Genomic DNA, 19659 nt, shown 5'->3' with positions numbered 1-19659 from the left:
GAAAGTCAGTAGCTATGTTTCGCCCTTCGCTGTCTAAATATATTTCGATTTTTGTAATTGTTTTGGAGCTACAAAATGTAGGCCTAACTGAGCTGTTTATTTCCTCTTTCTTTTTCACACAAGCCGATAATCCATCGGAACTACATAAGGTCGGCAGATGTTTGTTTACTAAAATTATGTCGTGGTGTGTATTAATTTTGTAACATCAGTTATTGCTGGGCAGTGGGAGAAATGGTGTTTTTGAATCAGACAACACAACATTACTGTGGAAAGGGACGCTGCAGTTATACTCTGAGAATCTTCTTTTCCCAGTTCCCGTTTCTGTATCGGGTCGGCAGTGTTATTTGGGTTGGGGCAGTGCCAGTGGCAGTTGATGGCCAGATGTCGTTCGTGATGCATCATTTCCCCCGGGACGGAATTAAAGTACCCCAACTGCCTTTCATCAAGAGTAAATCCCATGCTGAAGTGTGACAATGTTTTCTATACGTCGCCGTTGCATTTATATCAGTCGGGACATGGGTACAAGCACGGTATTTACCTTGTTGTATGTGGGAAACCACATGGTCGACGAATCCAACCGCATCGTTAATCCACCGGGCGGATTCGATCCGGGGCCAACGTGACTCCCCGTGTCCTGGAAGTGGGCGCTTTAACTGCTCTGCTATCTGGGGGGGGGGGGGGGGGGGGTAGCTGAGAACGTCAATGACACTGGATAAATGTAAGTGTTCGTTTCACATTCTTGTAAGTATACCACTTGTAAATTTGTTTTTGAATGGGATCCGACTTGAGAAAACACATTTTTTCTTCGTTTATCCACATATGTTTCGTCGAAGTTACAGAGCCATCAGTGAGATTCTTTTATTTTCTTTGTATTAAATAAAAGGAAAATTACTCATTACTATACGTATATAAATTTACGTTTTTAAGAAAATTTTCATTAATCTGAAAAACATAAAATATTTTGATATACACCTTGTTTTCACATGCTGTGTTTTTTTGTTTTTTTTGGGTTTTCAATGTTTTGCTTTACAGCTTCTTTCTACAGGTTGTCATCTGCAACCATATAGACTTTACTCGAACATTTACAACTAGGAATGTTATGGTTAATATTGTTTTATTCGATGTGGAAGATTGTGTGTGGATGTGTGTGTGTGTGTGTGTGTGTGTGTGTGTGTGTGTGTATGTTTAACAGTTAGTGTCGTCTGAAAGTTCTTTGAAGGCAGAGGACAGCATTTCATTGCAGAGAGTTGTGTACTCTATGGCCTTCTGTATTTGGTAGTTTTTCTAAATTATTTTTTGTGGGAGCAGCTGTTGCTACATTTGAGAGTTTTTAGGCTGGTGTTGATGTCTGTTGATGTGTGGTCCATATTCGTAAGGTGTACTGCACATGTGAAATGACAGCTGTAATGTTTTATTGCTCTTCAGTGCTCTATGTAGCTAATACATAAATTTCTGCTTGTCTGTCCATTATAAATTGAATATCTGTCCTTACATGTCACCTGGTGCATAGCAGAGAGGTTGTGTTTGTGTCGATACTGATTGTCCCTAGTTCTCTCTTTTTTTGCTTGTTGTGGGTGTTTTTCGTTCATGTGTGTTTGTGTGTATGTTCAATTTGTTTGCATTCAGTGTGTCTGTGTCTGTAAGTTAGCGATGATCAGTTTGTTTTTTGTGTACTAGGTGTTCCTTTCATTTTTGTTTTAAATTTGTGAGTCAGTTTGCGAACAATGTTTGTGTTATCAATATTACTCGCAGCTGTTTGTCTGATTATCTGTAATTCATTTCTGTAGTGGGTTTCACTCAGTAGAGTTTTGCTCAGTTTATAGAACGTGTACTGGAAACCTACTTGCTTATGCATAATCTGATGGTTTAAGATTTTGTGTGGTGACTTCCCTAATTATGGAAAATTCGTGTTGTTTTTTGTGCCTGTGTGTTGTGATGTCAACGAAATTTCACTTTTTATCATTTTCTCTTTCTATGGCGGATTTTGTGTTTCAATAGTCTGCGTTCATGTAATTTTGGAATTGTTGGATGAACTGGGTGGTTCATTGAGAAGGAAACTGATGTAATTTACGTAGTGATGCCAAAATACTACTCTGCATTGTATGGGTCATACTATGGTTTCAAATATTTTGCTCTCCACGTGATTAAGGAAGATGTTGACTAGCAGTCCACTGACTGGTGACCCCATAGGAAACCCATCTGTCGTGATGATTTGATTTGCAAATGAGAAATACTTTTACTTTGTGATTAATTTCAGAATGTTTGTTATTTTTATCATGTGAGGTTTGGGAATATCTTTCCATTGTTCAACTTTCTGTTTGACGATGTTGATAGTTTCTCTGACGGGATATTGGTCTGCATGGACCTGATGTCAAATGATGTTGGGGTGGCTGTTGTGAGTTTGGTGATGTGTTTGATCTTTTGTTCCAGCTCTTTGGTGCTGTGCATGCTTCTGTAGTTTATATATGCATAATGTTTCTGTTAGTATATGTGCATTTCTCTGGCGTGGTGATATGTCGGTGTACTTCTGAAATTTACAAGTGGATGTATCGGTATATCCTGCTTATGGATTTTTGGTAGGCTGTATAGTATGGGTGCCTTGCGGTTCCTTTCTTTGATCAAGTTGGATACCATCCAAAAGTAAATTTATTTGTAAGCAAACATGGACGCAGCAGCTTCAACCTCAAGAAGAATATATCACATCTCGTTGTTGTATCAGTAGAGCTTCCTTCCAACCAGTTGGAAGACATAGCAGGTCAGTCCTTACCATATTCAAGCACAACATAAATTACAACCTTCTCAAGTTGACACTCCATCAGAGCATCATGATACAAATTTTCTTTTACGTAATTTGGTGTCACTGTCTGCTGAAAGCTTTGGTCGGAACGGAGGGACTGGAACTGTTTTTAGTTTATTTCTCTTACAGCAAATAGCAGACAGAAATATGAAGGCTTAGTGAGTGTTTGTGTATCTCTGGGTGTGTGTAAAAGTCGATGACTTCCTTAACAGTTATCAACAAGAAAAAAATATGAGGGGACTTCAAAAAATATGTTTCATATTATTATTGCAGGATAAGCAACTTTTACTACAGAATTCTGCACTACACTTAAAAAGTGACACAGATATGTGACACTATTTATCAGCAAAGTACAGAAGTGTATGTAAATAACAGTTGGAATGTTCTACCAATTGTTCATTTCCCTGACGACAGAAATCCACTTGTTGGCTACAGAGCCATTCCATAACTACTGCGTAACCATCCTTTTCGTCCCATATTTTCTTTCGGAATGCCGAAAATATTACCTGGCCATTGCCATCTGTGGTCGTCAATGACTTTCCTCCCTCATCAGCATCACTCACATCTGTGCAACTTCAGTCACAATCTTGGCACCATTTCAATAGAGCTGGATGCGCCATTGCATTTTATCCATGTTGTTGTTGTGATCTTCAGTCCAAAGACTGGTTTGATGCAGTTCTTCATGCTGCTCTATCCTGTGCAAGCTTCTTTATCTCCGAATAACTACTGCAACCTACATCCTTCTGAATCTGCTTAGTGTATTCATCTCCTGGTCTTCCTCTACGATTTTTACCCTCCAAGCTTTCTTCCAATACTAAACTGGTGATCCCTTGATGCCTCAGAATGTGTCCTACCAACTGATCCCTTCTTCTAGTCAAGTTGTGCCACAAATTCCTCTTCTCCCCAATTCTATTGAGTACCTCCTCAATAGTTACGTGATCTACCCATCTAATCTTCAGCATTCTTCTGTAGCACCAAGTTTCAAAAGCTTCTATTCTCTTCTTGTCTAAACTGTTTATGGTCCATGTTTCACTTCCATACATGGCTACTTGACACTTAAATCTATACTTGATGTTAACAAATTTCCCTTTCTTCAGATACGCTTCTCTTACCATTGCCAATCTACATTTTATATCCTCTCTACTTCAACCATCACCAGTTATTTTGCTTCCCAAATAGCAAAAGTCATCTACTGCTTTAAGTGACTCATTTCCTAACCTAATTCCCTCAGCACCACCAGATTTAATTCGACTACATTCCATTATGCTTGTTTCGTTTTTGTTGGTGTTCATCTTATATTCTCCTTTCAAGACACTGTCAATTCCGTTAAACTGCTCTTCCAAGTGCTTAACTGTGTCTGACAGAATCACAATGTCATCGCAAACCTCAACTTTTTTTTTTATTTCTTCCCCATGGATTTTAATTCCTACTCCGAATTTTTCTTTTGTTTCCTTTACTGCTTGCTCGATATACAGATTGAATAACATTGGGGATACGCTACAACAGTGTTTCACTCCCTTCTTACCACTGCTTCCCTTTCGTGCCCCTCGACTCTTATAACTGCCATCTGGCTTCGGTACAGATTGTAAATAGCCCTTCACTTCTTGTATTTTAGCCCTGCCACGTTTAGAATTAGAAAGAGAACTTTCCAGTCAACATCGTCAAAAACTTTCTCTAAGTCTACAAATGCTATAAACGTAGGTTTGGCTTCCCTTAATCTATCTTCTATGAGAAGTCGTAGGTTAGGTATTGCCTCTCGTGTTCCTACATTTCTCCTGAATCCAAATTGATGTTCTCTGAGGTCGGCTTCTACCAGTTTCTCCATTAGTCTGTAAAGGATTCGTGACTTATTAAACTGATAATTGGTAATTTTCACATCTGTCAACTCCTGCTTTCTTTGGAGCTAGAATTATTATATGCTTCTTGAAGTCAGAGGGTATTTCGTCTGTCTTATATACATCTTGCTCGCCAGATGGAAGAGTTTTGTCATGGCTGGGTCTCCCAAAGCTATTAGTCGCTCTAACGGAATGTTGTCTACTCCGACGCCTTGTTTCGACTTAGGTCTTTCAGTTCTCTGTCAAATTCTTCACGCAGTGTCATATCTCCTATTTCATCTTCATCTACGTCCTCTTCCATTTCCATAATATTGCCCTCAAGTACATCGCCCTTGTATGGACCCAGTATATACTCCTTCCACCTTTCGGCTTTCCCTTCTTTGTTTAGGAGTGTTTTACCATCTGAGTTCTTGATAATCATATATTGGTTCTCCTTTTTCCAAAGGTCTCTTTAATTTTTTCTGTAGGCAGTATCTATCTTGCCGCTAGTGATATATGCTTCTACATCCTTACATTTGTTCTCTAGCCATTACTGGTTACCCATTTTGCACTTCCTGTCAAACTCATGTTTTTGACGTTTGTATTCCGTTTCGCATGCTTTATTTATTGCATTTTTATATTGTCTGCCTTCATCGATTAAATTCAGTTTCTCTTGTGTTACCCTAGGATTTCTACCAGCCCTCTTCTTTTTACGTACTTGATCCTCTGCTGCCTTCACTACGTCATCTCTCAACGTTACCTGTTCTTCTTCCTTTCCCCCGTTCTTGTCGATCGTGCTCTAATGCTACCTCAGAAATCCTCAACAACCTCTGGTTCTTTAAGTTTATTCAGGTCCCATCTCCTTAAATTCCTACTTTTTTGCAATGTCTACAGTTTTAATCTGCAAGTCATAACCAGTAAATTGTGGTCAAGGTCCATATCCGCCCCTGGAAATGTCTTACAATTTAAAACCTGGTTCCTAAATCTCTGTCTTACCATTATATAATCAATCTGAAATCTTGCGGTGTCTCCAGGTCCCTTCCACGTCATGATTCTTATGGTCTGTGCAAAATTTTACCGGTTGGGATCCTTTTTCATTCCTTTTCCCAGTCCATATTCACCTATTGCTTCTCCTTCACTTTTTTTCCTACTGTAGAATTTCAGTCCTCCATATCTATTAAATTTATGTCTCCCTTAACTATCTAAATAATTTCTTTTATCTCGTCACACATTTCCTCAATCTTCACCTCATCTGCGGAGCTCGTTGGCATATAAACTTGTACTACTGTGTTGGGTGTGGGCTTCATATGTACCTTGGTTACAGTAATGCAGTCACTATGCTGTTCATAGTAGCTTATCTGTGTTACTCATTATTAAAAGTATTACTGCATTATCCTATTTGAATTCTGTATTTATAACCCTGTATTCACCTAACCATCGAACTTGACTAATTGCCACTGTATCTAACTTTAACCTATCCATTTCCATTTTTAAATTTTCTAACCTACCTGCCTGATTAAGGTCTCTGACATTCCACTCTCCGACCTGTAGAATGCCAGTTTTGTTTCTGCTGATGACGAAGTCCTCCTGAGTAGTCCCTGCCCAATGATCGAGATGGGGGGGGGGGGGGCTATTTTATCTCCGCAATATTTCACCCAAGTGGATGCCATCATCATTTAACCATACAGTAGTGCTGCATGCCCTCGGGAAAAATTAATTGTAGTTTCCCCCTGCTTTCAGCCATTCGTAGTACCAGCGCAGCAAGGCCGTTTTGATTAATGTTGCAAGGCCAGATCAGTCAATCATCCAGACTGTTGCCCCTGCAACTATTGAAAAGGAAGCTGACCCTCTTCAGGAGCCACACGTTTGACTGGCCTCTCAACAGACACCCCTCCATTGTAGTTGCACCTATGGTACGGTTATTTGTATTGCTGAGGCACGCAAGCCTCCCCACCAACAGCAAGGTCCATAGTTCATGAGGGGGGATTTGATCCATATACCACCAGAATGATTTCATGATGCATCTATGTGCAGTTGAACATAAGAACTGTACTGTCCCATGTACTTACATTTTTTAGTAGATTTCCAGTTGCCGCACCATTTCACTCTCACAATGTGATGCACATGTTGCCTGTATAACAACAGAACTGTGTCTGTAGGAACAAGTACTCTCTTCTGAAACTGTGTCACTTTTGTTACGACAGTAATCTTAGTGTGGAAGGATATGTGTATCATACTTTCTGAAGCCTCTGTGTATTTTTCACGATACTGAACTACTAATATGCATGTTCTCCACATTAGAGGCTACAAAAAACATTTTGTCAATAAATAACTTTTTTTAATTACTTTAAGGAAATCTGCTTCAGTTGTAATTTATTCAAATCACGAGCAATTCAGGGATGTTAAAATCCCATCTTCAGGTGGATAAAAGTAAGATACAAAGGAGAGAAGGGAAAAATATAACAAATCTGGAAAAAATAGAAGATTAATTTTTGTAGCTTTTTTCTTACTCTATTTTTTTTCGTGCTGTTCCTGAATAGGGTCTATGGATTCACTATCGCTTTCCAAATCATTTTGCAGAGTGCAGTGGATATAAGACGACATGTGCACACCAGGTATGCCGTGTTTGAAGGTTCGACGACAAACTCCAGCCACGATATTAGTATTAGTATTAGTATTTAAGCTCTCACTATGCTGTTGTTGTTGTGGTCTTCAGTCCAGGGACTGGTGTGATGCAGTTCTCCATGCTACTTTATCCTGTGCAAGCTTCTTCATCTCCCAGTACCTACTGCAATATACATCCTTCTGAAACTGTTTAGTGTATTCATCTCTTGGTGTCCCTTCACGCTGCCCTCCAATACTAAACTGGTGATCCCTTGATGCCTCAGAAGATAACCTACCAATCGATCCCTTCTTCTAGTCAAGTTGTGCCACAAATATCTCTTCTCCCCTATTCTATTCAATAGCTCCTCATTAGTTATGTGGTCTACCCATTTAATCTTCAGAATTCTTCTGTAGCACCACATTTCAAAAGCTTCTATTCTCTTCTTGTCCAAACTAGTTATCGTCCATGTTACACTTCCATACATGGCTACCCTCCATACATATACTTTCAGAAACGACTTCCTAACACTCAAATCTATACTCGATGTTAACAAATTTCTCTTCTTCAGAAACGCTTTCCTTGCCATTGCCAGTCTACATTTTATATCCTCTCTACTTCGACCATCATCACCGATAATTTTGCTCCCAAAATAGCAAAACTCATTTACTTCTTTAAGTGTTTCATTTCCTAATCTATTTCCCTCAGCATCACCCGATTTAATTCGACTACATCTCATTATCCTCGTTTTGCATTTGTTGATGTTCATCTTACATCCTCCTTTCAAGACACTGTCAATTCCGTTCAGCTGCCCTTCCATGTCCTTTGCCGCCTCTGACAGAATTACAATGTCATCGGCGAACCTCAAAGTTTTTATTCCTTCTCCATGGATTTTAATTCCTACTCCGTATTTTTCTTTTGTTTCCTTTACTGATTGCTCAATATACAGATTGAATAACATCGGGGATAGGCTATAACCCTGTCTCATTCCCTTCCCAACCACTGCTTCTCTTTCATGCCCCTCGACTCTTGTAACTGCCATCTGGTTTCTGTACAAATTGTAAATAGCCTTTCGCTCCCTGTATTTTACCCCTGCCACCTTCAGAATTTGAAAGCGAGTATTCCAGTCAACATTGTCAAAAGCTTTCTCTAAGTCTAAGCACACAGTATCGCTCCAAAATAATGATCTACTGAGGATGAACTAATGAAGAAGTTTTTGTTGAGTAAAAAGTCCTTGTAGTTCCCCAGCCACATTATTTGGTACACTTCCGTGCTGGAGGATTTATCTGAGCTGGAGACGGACTAGTTTGGGGAATTGGATGTTATGAAAGCAACAAGCCTAGGGATGCTTCCGGATTACAAGTATCAGCACTGCACCTGGCGCAGATTCGGTATTACAGGTGCCATGTGGTGTGTAGAATATACGAGTCTGGCGACATACCATCTGACTTTCGGAAAAGCATCATCCACACAATTCCGAAGACGGCAAGAGCTGACAAGTGCGAGAATTATCGCACAATCAGCTTAACAGCTCATGCATCGAAGCTGCTTACAAGCATAATATACAGAAGAATGGAAAAGAAAATTGAGAATGCGCTAGGTGACGATCAGTTTGGCTTTAGGAAAAGTAAAGGGACGAGAGAGGCAATTCTGACGTTACAGCTAATAATGGAAGCAAGGCTAAAGAAAAATCAAGACACTTTCATAGGATTTGTCGACCTGGAAAAAGCGTTCGACAATATAAAATGGCGCAAGCTGCTCGAGATTCTGAAAAAAGTAGGGGTAAGCTATAGGGGGAGACGGGTCAGATACAATATGTACAACAACCAAGAGGGAATAATAAGAGTGGACGATCAAGAACCAAGTGCTCGTAGTAAGAAGGGTGTAAGACAAGGCTGTAGCCTTTCGCCCCTACTCTTCAATCTGTACATCGAGGAAGGAGTGATGGAAATAAAAGAAAGGTTCAGTAGTGGAATTAAAATACAAGGTGAAAGGATATCAATGATACGATTCGCTGATGACGTTGCTATCCTGAGTGAAAGTGAAGAAGAATTAAATGATCTGCTGAACGGAATGAACAGTCTAGTTAGTACACAGTATGGTTTGAGAGTAAATCGGAGAAAGACGAAGGTAATGAGAAGTAGTAGAAATGAGAACAGCGAGAAACTTAACATCAGGATTGATGGGCACGAAGTCAATGAAGTTAAGGAATTCTGCTACCTAGGCAGTAAAATAACCAATGACGGACGGAGCAAGGAGGACATCAAAAGCAGACTCGCTATGGCAAAAAAGGCATTTCTGACCAAGAGAAGTCTACTAATATCAAATACCGGCCTTAATTTGAGGAAGAAATTTCTGAGGATGTACGTCTGGAGTAAAGCATTGTATGGTAGTGAAACATGGACTGTGGGAAAACCGGAACAGAAGAGAATCGAAGCATTTGAGATGTGGTGCTATAGACGAATGTTGAAAATTAGGTGGACTGATAAGGTAAGGACTGAGGAGGTTCTACGCAGAATCGGAGAGGAAAGGAATATGTGGAAAACACTGATAAGGAGAAGGGACAGGATGATAGGACGTCTGCTAAGACATGAGTGAATGACTTCCATGGTACTAGAGGGAGCTGTAGAGGGCAAAAACTGTAGAGGAAGACAGAGAATGGAATACGTCAAGCAAATAGTTGAGGACGTAGGTTGCAAGTGCTACTCTGAGATGAAGAGGTTAGCACAGGAAAGGAATTCGTGGCGGGCCGCATCAAACCAGTCAGTAGACTGATGACAAAAAAAAGTGTCTGCCCACAGAGGAGTGTAGCGCAGCGCTGCGAGGCAGCTGGACTCACCGTTCTGCTTGCAGGCGGGCGCGTCGCCGGACCACGTGCCGTCGGCTTGGCAGGTGCGCTCGCGCAGGCCCACCACGTGGTAGCCCAGCTGGCAGGAGTAGGTGGCGCGGTCGCCGAACAGCCGCCCCGTCAGCGTGACCGTGCCCAGGTCGGGCTCCAGCAGCTCCTCGCACTCGCGCTCTGCAACACGCCGTGCCACGCGCCGCGTCAGCACACACACGCGGTCCGAGGCGTCATGCGCGCAGGATGAAGTTCTCGTCACCCCGTTCAGAGAACACGTGGGTCTCTTAGAAGTGTGGAACTGGTGTACCAGGCGGTCGTGTGACCGTCCAGCACTCATGTAGAGGGTGACAATTATTGAACCGAATGAAATAAAATCGTCATAACTCGTGAACGGTTTGCGTAAGGACATTCAAACTGCACAGTTGGCTGCGGGGCATTATGGGAATTAGTATGGTTGAAATGACTCTAGGCACTATGGGACTTAACGTCTGAGGTCTTCAGTCTCCTCTACCGAGCGAGGTGGCGCAGTGGTTAGCACACTGGACTCGCATTCGGGAGGACGACGGTTCAATCCCGTCTCCGGCCATCCTGATTTAGGTTTTCCGTGATTTCCCTAAATCGTTTCAGGCAAATGCCGGGATGGTTCCTTTGAAAGGGCACGGCCGATTTCCTTCCCAATCCTTCCCTAACCCGAGCTTGCGCTCCGTCTCTAATGACCTCGTTGTCGACGGGACGTTAAACACTAACCACTACCACCACAGTCTCCTAGACTTAGAACTACGCAAACCTAACTAACCTAAGGACATCACACACATCCATGCCCGAGGCAGGATTCGAATCTGCGATCGTAGCAGCCGCGTGTTTCCGGACTTAAGCGCCTAGAACCGCTCGGCCACAGCAGCCGGCGGAATTAGTATGGTCTGATTTAGTGTCGAAGGCCACTTTCATTTGGATGAGTTCGTCAATAAGCAAAGTTTGCGCATTTGGGGGATTGAGAATCCGCATTTCGCCATCCAGAAGTCTAATGGTTCAAATGGCTCTGAGCACTATGGGACTTAACAGCTATGGTCAACGGTCCCCTAGAACTGAGAACTACTTAAACCTAACTAACCTAAGGACATCACACAACACCCAGCCATCACGAGGCAGAGAAAATCCCTGAACCCGCCGGGAATCGAACCCGGGAACCCGGGCGTGGGAAGCGAGAACGCTACCGCACGACCACGAGATGCGGGCTCCAGAAGTCTCTTCACCCTCAACAAATGACTATATGATATGCAATGTCCAGTCACGGAATAATCGTTGTGATATTCCTTGATGGCACGGTGACTACTGAACAGTACGTGAAGGTTTTGGAAGATCAGTTCATCCCGATTCTCCAAACTGACCTAGATTTCGACGAGATGTTGTTCATTTTAGAAGGAGCTCGACCTCATCGAAGCAGGAGATGTTTGAAGCTCTGGAGGAGCACTTTAGGGACCGCATTCTCTCTCTAGGTATCTAGAGGCCACTGGCATTGGCTTCGATTGGCCGCCATATTTTCGGGATGTGAATAGTTGCGACTCCTTTTTGTGACACTATATTAAAGACAAATGGTACAGCAACAGCCCCAAAATCATTGGCGAGCTGGAAACAGCCATTCAGGAGGTCGTCGACAGCATCGATGTTCCGACACTTCAGTAGGTCATGGAGAATTTCGCAATTCGTCTGCGCCATATCAACGCCAATGATGGCAGGCATATCGAACCTGACATAACCTAAATCCGTATATCTGTAGTTACGTCTACATGTTGAATAAACTGCGTGCACGCCGTTTTTTGTGTCTAATTTACGTTCTTTTTCACATAGTTCAATAATTGTCACACTAAGTCACGGTAGGGATGTGGAGCGTCCGTGTTTCAGTTGATTGCTGCGGTATCGGCCGCCATCCGATCGGCCACACTTTCAAACACGAGCGCCACCAGTGACGCCGCCTAGTTTCCTACAGGCGGCATCAGGGAGCTGCCACCAACGGTAACGTCGCTGCCGAAGACATGCAAGCATCCCCTTTCCGGAGCTCCACCAGCGATTGCACTTAAGTTCGAACATTCGCGCACTGTCCCCATTTTGTGTGTTCGCCAGCTGAATAACATTTACAGACTTTCATAGTGACCAGGGTTCGACGTCTACTGAATATACGAGGTGCATTCAAGTTCTAAGGCCTCCAATTTTTTTTCTCCGGACTGGAAGGAGATAGAAACATGCGCATTGTTTTAAAATGAGGCCACGTTCATTGTCAATACGTCCCAGAGATGGCAGCACCGTACGGCAGATGGAATTTTACCACCAGCGGCGAGAATGAGAACTGTTTTAAATACTTAAAATGGCGACGTTTTCCTTGCTTGAACAGCATGCAATCATTCGTTTTCTGAATTTGCGTGGTGTGAAACCAATTGAAATTCATCGACAGCTGAAGGAGACATGTGGTGATGGAGTTATGGATGTGTCGAAAGTGAGTTCGTGGGTGCGACAGTTTAATGAAGATGAAGGCAGTACATCGTGTGACAAACCGAAACAACCTCGGGCTCGCACAAGCCGGTCTGACGACATGATCGACAAAGTGGAGAGAATTGTTTTGGGGGATTGCCGAATGACTGTTGAACAGATCGCCTCCAGAGTTGGCATTTCTTTGGGTTCTGAGCACACAATCCTGCATGATGACCTGAAAATGCGAAAAGTGTCATCCAGGTGTGTGCCACGAATGCTGACGGACGACCACATGGCTGCCGTGTGGCATGTTGCCAAGCAATGTTGACGTGCAACGACAGCATGAATGGGATTTTCTTTTCGTCGGTTGTGACAATGGATGAGACGTGGCAGCCATTTTGCAATCCAGAAACAAAGTGCCAGTCAGCTCAATGGAAGCACACTGATTCACTGCCACCAAAAAAATTTCGGGTAACCGCCAGTGCTGAAAAAATGATGGTGTCCATGTTCTGGGACAGCGAGGGCGTAATCCTTACCCATTGCGTTCCAAAGGGCACTACGGTAACAGGTGCATCCTACGAAAATGTTTTGAAGAACAAATTTCTTCCCGTACTGCAACAAAAACGTCCGGGAAGGGCTGAGCGTGTGCTGTTTCACCAAGACAATGCACCCGCACAACGAGCTAACGTTACGCAACAGTTTCTTCGTGATAACAACTTTGAAGTGATTCCTCATGCTCCCTACTCACCTGACCTGGCTCCTAGTGACTTTTGGCTTTTTCCAACAATGAAAGACACTCTCCGTGGCCGCACATTCACCAGCCGTGCTGCTACTGCCTCAGCGATTTTCCAGTGGTCAAAACAGATTCCTAAAGAATCCTTCGCCGCTGCCATGGAATCATGGCGTCAGCGTTGTGAAAAATGTGTACGTCAGTAGGGCGATTACGTCGAGAAGTAACGCCAGTTTCATCGATTTCGGGTGAGTAGTTAATTAGAAAAAAAATCGGAGGCCTTAGAACTTGAATGCACCTCGTACATTGTATTGAAGAGGGGTAGATTTATAAATCTTCTGTCTGTCAGTTGTTTCTGTCACTTGCGCCCTTGTCCCGCAATGTTCGCAGGGTCGGCGTGGTTACAACGGATTTGGCAAGGTTAATTTAAAGGGGTGACCGGATGCCCTTCCTGCCGCCACCCCGTACCCCCAGGACGGAATCAGTGTACCCCAGCTGTCAGCGTCTAGTGTAAACCATGATATAGTGCGGAAGTGTTAAAAATGTCTGCGTGTCGTGTAACTGAGGCGGGATGTGGGGGCCAGCCCGGTATTCACCTAGCGGGGTGTGGAAAACCGCCTAAAAACCACATCCAGGCTGGCCGACACACCGGACCACGTCGTTAATCCGCCATCCGGGGCCGGCGCGCCTACCCGAGTCCAGGAAGCAGCACATTAGCGCTCTTTTTTTTTTTATTACATGGACAAAAGGCGTCTTTCAGTTACAACAAACAAAATTAGAAAATTACAGCCGTAGCAACAACAGAACAGGAGTTTCTTCTAAACTATGAAAAAGAATTTGAAACTAATAGTGTGATGATAGATAATAACGAAAGAAAAATGTAACCAAATCCCGCACGCCATTCCATGGTGTAACATACCCTTTTATTTATCCGCTCGTTCGGGATCTGAATAGCAGCCCAAAATTAGATAATTGATTAATGTGACCGTGTACCTAATGGGCTGGCAATCGGATTGGACTGCTCAGGGGATGTTAAATTCCGTATTGTCCTTCGCAAATACTGTAATAAGTACTGTTTGGTGGTAAGAAGGACACAACACAGTTTCACAAACAAGATCTATATTCTTAGCAAAAGCACAAAATAAGGAGACAGCCACTGCCTTCGTCAATACACTGTTAATGACGGCTAATCTCAGCACAGGTTTCTCTAGTTTTTCTTAATCGTCACACGCAACATCCAATCACTGTAATCCAAGTAATGCCGGCGCGGTAGACGCGGAAGTTCAATATCGGCACTTAATATCACTGAAATCACTCTATAATTAAACTTTCTCACTTTCCCGTATAATACTAACACAAAGGGGTTAAACCGCGGCGATGGCCACTCCCTTTGTCGATAATTTACATTAATTCAACTGCTGGCTTCCTCTGCCCGCCTCGCGGGAACCTACCACACCCTGACTTCAGCACTCTCCACACTAACTCTCCGCCCAGTTCTTCCCGCCTCGCGGGAATCTACCGAAGCAGCACTCGGCACTCCGGTGAACCCCCTCTAGCTCGCGCGACCTGCCACACACTACTCGATAGTTGCCCTGTCGACCTGTGTGAGCGCAAACTTAGTAGTAAGGGCCTGCGGATCCCTTACAATGGGCATGGCCCCTCGGCGTACAGATGCCATGTTCCAAATTATTACATTTCGCGGCGTGTGGAGCCCCATGTCGGCGGTCATCCTCTGCCCGGTACTCCCCAACTGTGAGGGGGGTTGTCGAAGACACTGCGTAAATAGTTCGCGAATAGCTGTCGGTATCGGGGTGTACACTCAAGTGTGCTATGACTGTCCTGGAGAAATTGCCAGTAATCAAGCACCATCTTCTCATCATCGCGAAAGAGGTAGTATATGGACATGCCTTTAAACCATGTGAGAGCATGAGTCTTCGCAGGTGGGAAATAAATATCCTCTGGACAAAGGAGGAGCCGTGGCTCAATTGTGCGAGGCGCGATACGTAGGTAGCAGGCGAGGATCTTCTGCACTAGCAGCCATACCTCTAACGCCGATCCACATGTTAAGCGGTGTTCGTCAGTATCCACGAGGTGGCAACGTGGGCAAAGGGGGGAATCCGTCATCCCAATAGCGTGCAGCCGTTGTCGTGTTACAACCTTCCCGTTCACCACCTGGTACCACGCGGCTCGTACCCGCGTGGGGAGGAACGGCTTCTGGACCGCTCTCCACACTGCCGGCCATAGGGTCGTAGGGCTCTTCCTCTCAATCACATTCCGAGGTATGGACCTTAGCAGCAGTCTGTAAACGTCTCTCGCCTTGGGAGTACGAGTGTTGGGAAGGTCTGGGTGCACGTAACTGTATTCAAGAATAAATGCCGTGAGGTGCGAGAGTGAAGGTGTAATGTGCGCAACCGTGACAGGTGGCAGAAGAGACGCCGGCAGCAATTCCTCTAACAGACGTCCCGTAAGGGAAGCATCTTTGTGGGTCCACAATTTCATCATTGTGCACAAGTATAACGCTGTAGCTCTTGCTCGTACATTTATAAGTCCCAGTCCGCCATCACGCGGAGGGAGGGTGAGTGTTTCGTAGCGGACTTTGAATAGGTGTCCCGCGGTAAGGTAATATCCAAACGCTGCTTGCAATCTGTGTGCCATCGCTGTCGATATCGGTAGGACCTGGGCCATGTGGATCATCTTAGTCGCCACGTGAAGGTTGAGGTATTCCACACGCTGTAGGAGGTCCATCCGTCGAAGTAAGTTCCGGCGAACTTCTGTGCGTATGGCCTGTAGTAATCGTGCATAGTTCATTGCAGCCGTGCGGCGCACATCCTGTGTAAATGTTATGCCCAAGAACCGGATCTTGTTAACTAGTGGGAGTGGGGCTAAAGCGTCCTCCTGTAGACCTCTCCCAATCGGCATCGCTGCCGACTTGGCCACATTCATGAGGCTGCCCGCTGCCAATCCATAGCGATTGATCCATTGTACCTCGTCACCAGATCGGACAAGTAATAGCAGGTCATCAGCATATATCCTGCAGTGAAAGGTGTGATCCCTCAATGACATTCCCGAGAGCCTGTTTTTCAACCCTCCGACAAGTGGTTCGAGTGCGATCGCGTAAAGGATCATGGAGAGTGGGCATCCTTGGCGAACTGACCGTCGAATCGGAAAGGGACCCGCAATCCGTCCATTCACCAGTACACGGGATGCAGCTCCACGGAAAAGGCGCTGAAAGATGTCGAGAAAGTCAGGCGGGAAGCCCATGCGGGCCATAACGGACAGAAGGAACTTGTGGTGAACTCTGTCAAAGGCGTGGTCGAAATCAATGGAGATCAGAGCAGCTCGAAGGCGACAGCATGTGGCGATGGCTATTAAATCCCTGCATTCGCTGGTTGCCGTTTGCATGTTGGTCACTCCGCCCTGCGTCGTTTGCTCCATTGAGAGGAGTAGGGGCAGAACCTGCTTTATGCGGCTGGCGAGTAGTCGGGCGAAGATTTTATAGTCCGAGTTGAGCATTGTAATGGGCCTGTAGTCCTCGACCGTCCGACCTCTGGAAGGCTTGTGTATCGGTATAAGGAGACCTTCCACGAATGCAGGTGGCACGTGGGAACCGGGGGTCATCAGTTCTTGGTACATGCTGATCCATCGGGGCATCATTAGATCGCGGAAAGTCCGATAAAACTCGAGCGGCAGTCCGTCTGGCCCGGGAGATTTGTTGAGTGCTCCCTTGTTAAGCGCGTCCTCGATGTCGTCCCGTGTAATTCCACCTAACAGCGTCGCCGCTGCTGCATTGTCGAGGGTGTGCGACACGTGCTGCAGTATGTCGTGATCGTCCGCGTCCTCGTCCTCTGTATTCACCTCGTCGTAAAACTGGCGATAGTGATCTGCAAAGGCTTCTGTAACCGCGGCCTGAGTCAGTACGACCCTACCACCTGGCAATACGAGGTCCGTGATCAGCTGCTGTCGGCGTCGGCGGCTGTCGAGCACGATGTGATGCATAGACGGGTTTTCTCCCTCCGCTCGGTCGTGACGTCGCGATCGCACGACGACCCCCTCCAAACGTTTCCTCGTAAGAGACAATATTTGATCTTTAATTCGGCGGCTTTCCATTTGTCGGTTTGGAGATGGTGGTTGGCCGTCGAGTTCGCGAAGCATCGTGTAATAAAAGTCCAATGTGTGACGATGCCAAGCTGCGATATCTTTACCGAATTGAGTTAGCACATGCCGAAACGCTGGTTTTGCACAGTCCACCCACCATGCTAGAGTCGAAGGATATCGGGGAAGACGACGTTCGCAATCCAGCCATGTGTTGGCGATAATTCGACGGCATTCCGGGTCTTGAAGATGTGCCACATTCAGCTTCCAGGGTCCTCGGCTGCGCCATATTCGCTGCTGTTGTAGAGTGAGTGTGCATATGAAAGCGCTATGATCGGAGAAGGCAAGCGGCCAACGTTCGGCGTCCAATACTCCCGGCGCTAGAGCTCGTCAGACATAAATGCGGTCTAGGCGACTGGCCGAGTGACTAGTAAGGTATGTCGGCCCGGGACGGTCACCGTGCACTGTCTCCCACGTGTCAGTGAGAAGCAGATCACGAACCAGGAGCCGAAGTTCTTGACAAGTCGAGAAGTGTGGGACTTGGTCTTTGGGGTGGAGCACACAGTTAAAGTCGCCGCCGAAGATATATTGATCGTAGCGGCTGATAAAGAGGGGGGCGATATCCTCCGAGTAGAACAGCGATCGTTCGCAGCGTTGGTCAGTTCCTGATGGAGCGTAGATGTTAATGATGCGTGTGCCCAGTGCTGTGATCGCCAGCCCCCTTCCTGACGGAAGGTAAGTCACTTCTTCGATGGCAATTCCGTCGCGCACTAGTATTGCCGTACCGCTGCCATTCCGGTCCGCCGGTGACATATGTGTCACGTAACCGTAGAAAACGGGGAGGGCCGCTATATACACTTCTTGCAACAGGGCAATGTCAACATCCGCAGAACGAAGCATCTCACGCAGCAACTGGATCTTCACTGCCGTTCGTATCGTGTTGAGGTTAAGCGTGGCGATACGATATGCTTGTTGCCGAACCGCAGATGTTAAGTTATCCATTAAGACTGGAATTGCCTATGGCGCTTCTGACTCTATTGACACCTCCGCATCCCCACAAACCGCACCTGCCGTCCTTTCTAGAGAGCCGGCGCCAATGGCGTGGGCCCTGTTGGCGTAACTTGCATGGTTCCGTTGTCGTCGTGGTCATCCGCCCACGTCGGAGAACTCAATGCAAGATCTGCTTCCCTAGCGTCCTCAGGACTCGGCATGGGTGCTTGCACTCCAGAAGGTGGTGGGCAGCATCTGTCCTGCATATCGGCATCCGATGTTGCCACTGTAGGTATATGTGGTTTGTCCTCAGTTCCGTTCGGTGGTGCCACACTGCAGCAAATGGCGGCTGCCTCTGTGGTAGCGTCGTCATTGAAGGTGGAGTCTTCGTCCTCTGGAGGCTGCGTCGCATCCCATTCGGAAGTTGCTCTACGCCTCCGCTTCCGTCGCTTCGGGGAGCGTTGCTTCCTGGAGTGTCCTTCAGTGTCAGACGACGGCAAAGATTCCCGACGTTCCGGCACAAAGGCAGCTGTAGGCACAATAAGCGAGTCTACGGCCATGCTATCGTCATGTATGTTGTTATCCGTCGACGGGGGCGGCGGCATCGGAATTGAATCCGTAGCTTGTGGAACGGGTGTGTCGTCATCGCCCTGTATTGGAGGATGGAGCCGCGACCCAACAGTGGATGTCGGCCGTCGTGGTGAAGTGGTAGCTGTCGTGATGGCTGCTGCATAAGTCACGGGAAGCAGCGTCGGCTGCGATGGCGGGTCTGCGTCAGCCGGCGGCAGTTGCGTGATTCGACGTTGGAGACATTCTGATCTAAGATGTCCCTCCTTCCCACAACCAGAGCAGGTCTTTGGTTGCCCATCGTAGATGACGATGGCACGGCAGCCACCGATAGTCAGATATGAAGGTACATGTCTTTTAAGTTCTATTCGGACCTGGCGGACTCCATTCAGCACAGGATATGTCTGGAACTGCGTCCATTTTTCCGCAATATGATCATGGACCGTGCCGTAGGGGCGCAGCGCTGTCACGACGTCCTCCGCCGGTAATTCGAAAGGAAGTTCGAAAATTCTGATCGTGCGAAGTCCCATGCCAGAATAATCGACGTGTACAGTCCCCACATTGCCATCAGCATGGCAGAAACGGAGGCCCTGTTTCGTGTCCCGAAGGATCCGTTCACATGTTGCGTCGTTGATGATCTTGACATATACGATACTACTCACAATGGACAAGTGAATGCCGAGAATGTCGGTCGCCGGGATTTTAACTTCTTCTCGTAGAAATCGTTCGACTTCGAGTGCTTTGGGCCGTGCGAATTCG

At 45.8% G+C, this 19659-nt stretch overlaps 1 protein-coding gene across 1 annotated transcript in view; it reads right to left on the bottom strand.

Moving 5' to 3' along the window:
• Positions 1-19659, bottom strand: part of LOC126195510 (protein lev-9-like) — a 447516-nt gene that overhangs the window by 10541 nt on the left and 417316 nt on the right. The window contains exon 3 of the mRNA XM_049934137.1: positions 10053-10232. Coding sequence (XP_049790094.1) covers positions 10053-10232 — 180 coding nt within the window. The remainder of the gene's footprint in view (positions 1-10052; positions 10233-19659) is intronic.

Source organism: Schistocerca nitens, chromosome 7, assembly GCF_023898315.1.
Source record: "Schistocerca nitens isolate TAMUIC-IGC-003100 chromosome 7, iqSchNite1.1, whole genome shotgun sequence".
Lineage (NCBI taxonomy): Eukaryota > Metazoa > Arthropoda > Insecta > Orthoptera > Acrididae > Schistocerca > Schistocerca nitens.
This window is presented reverse-complemented; position numbering and strand designations above follow the sequence as displayed.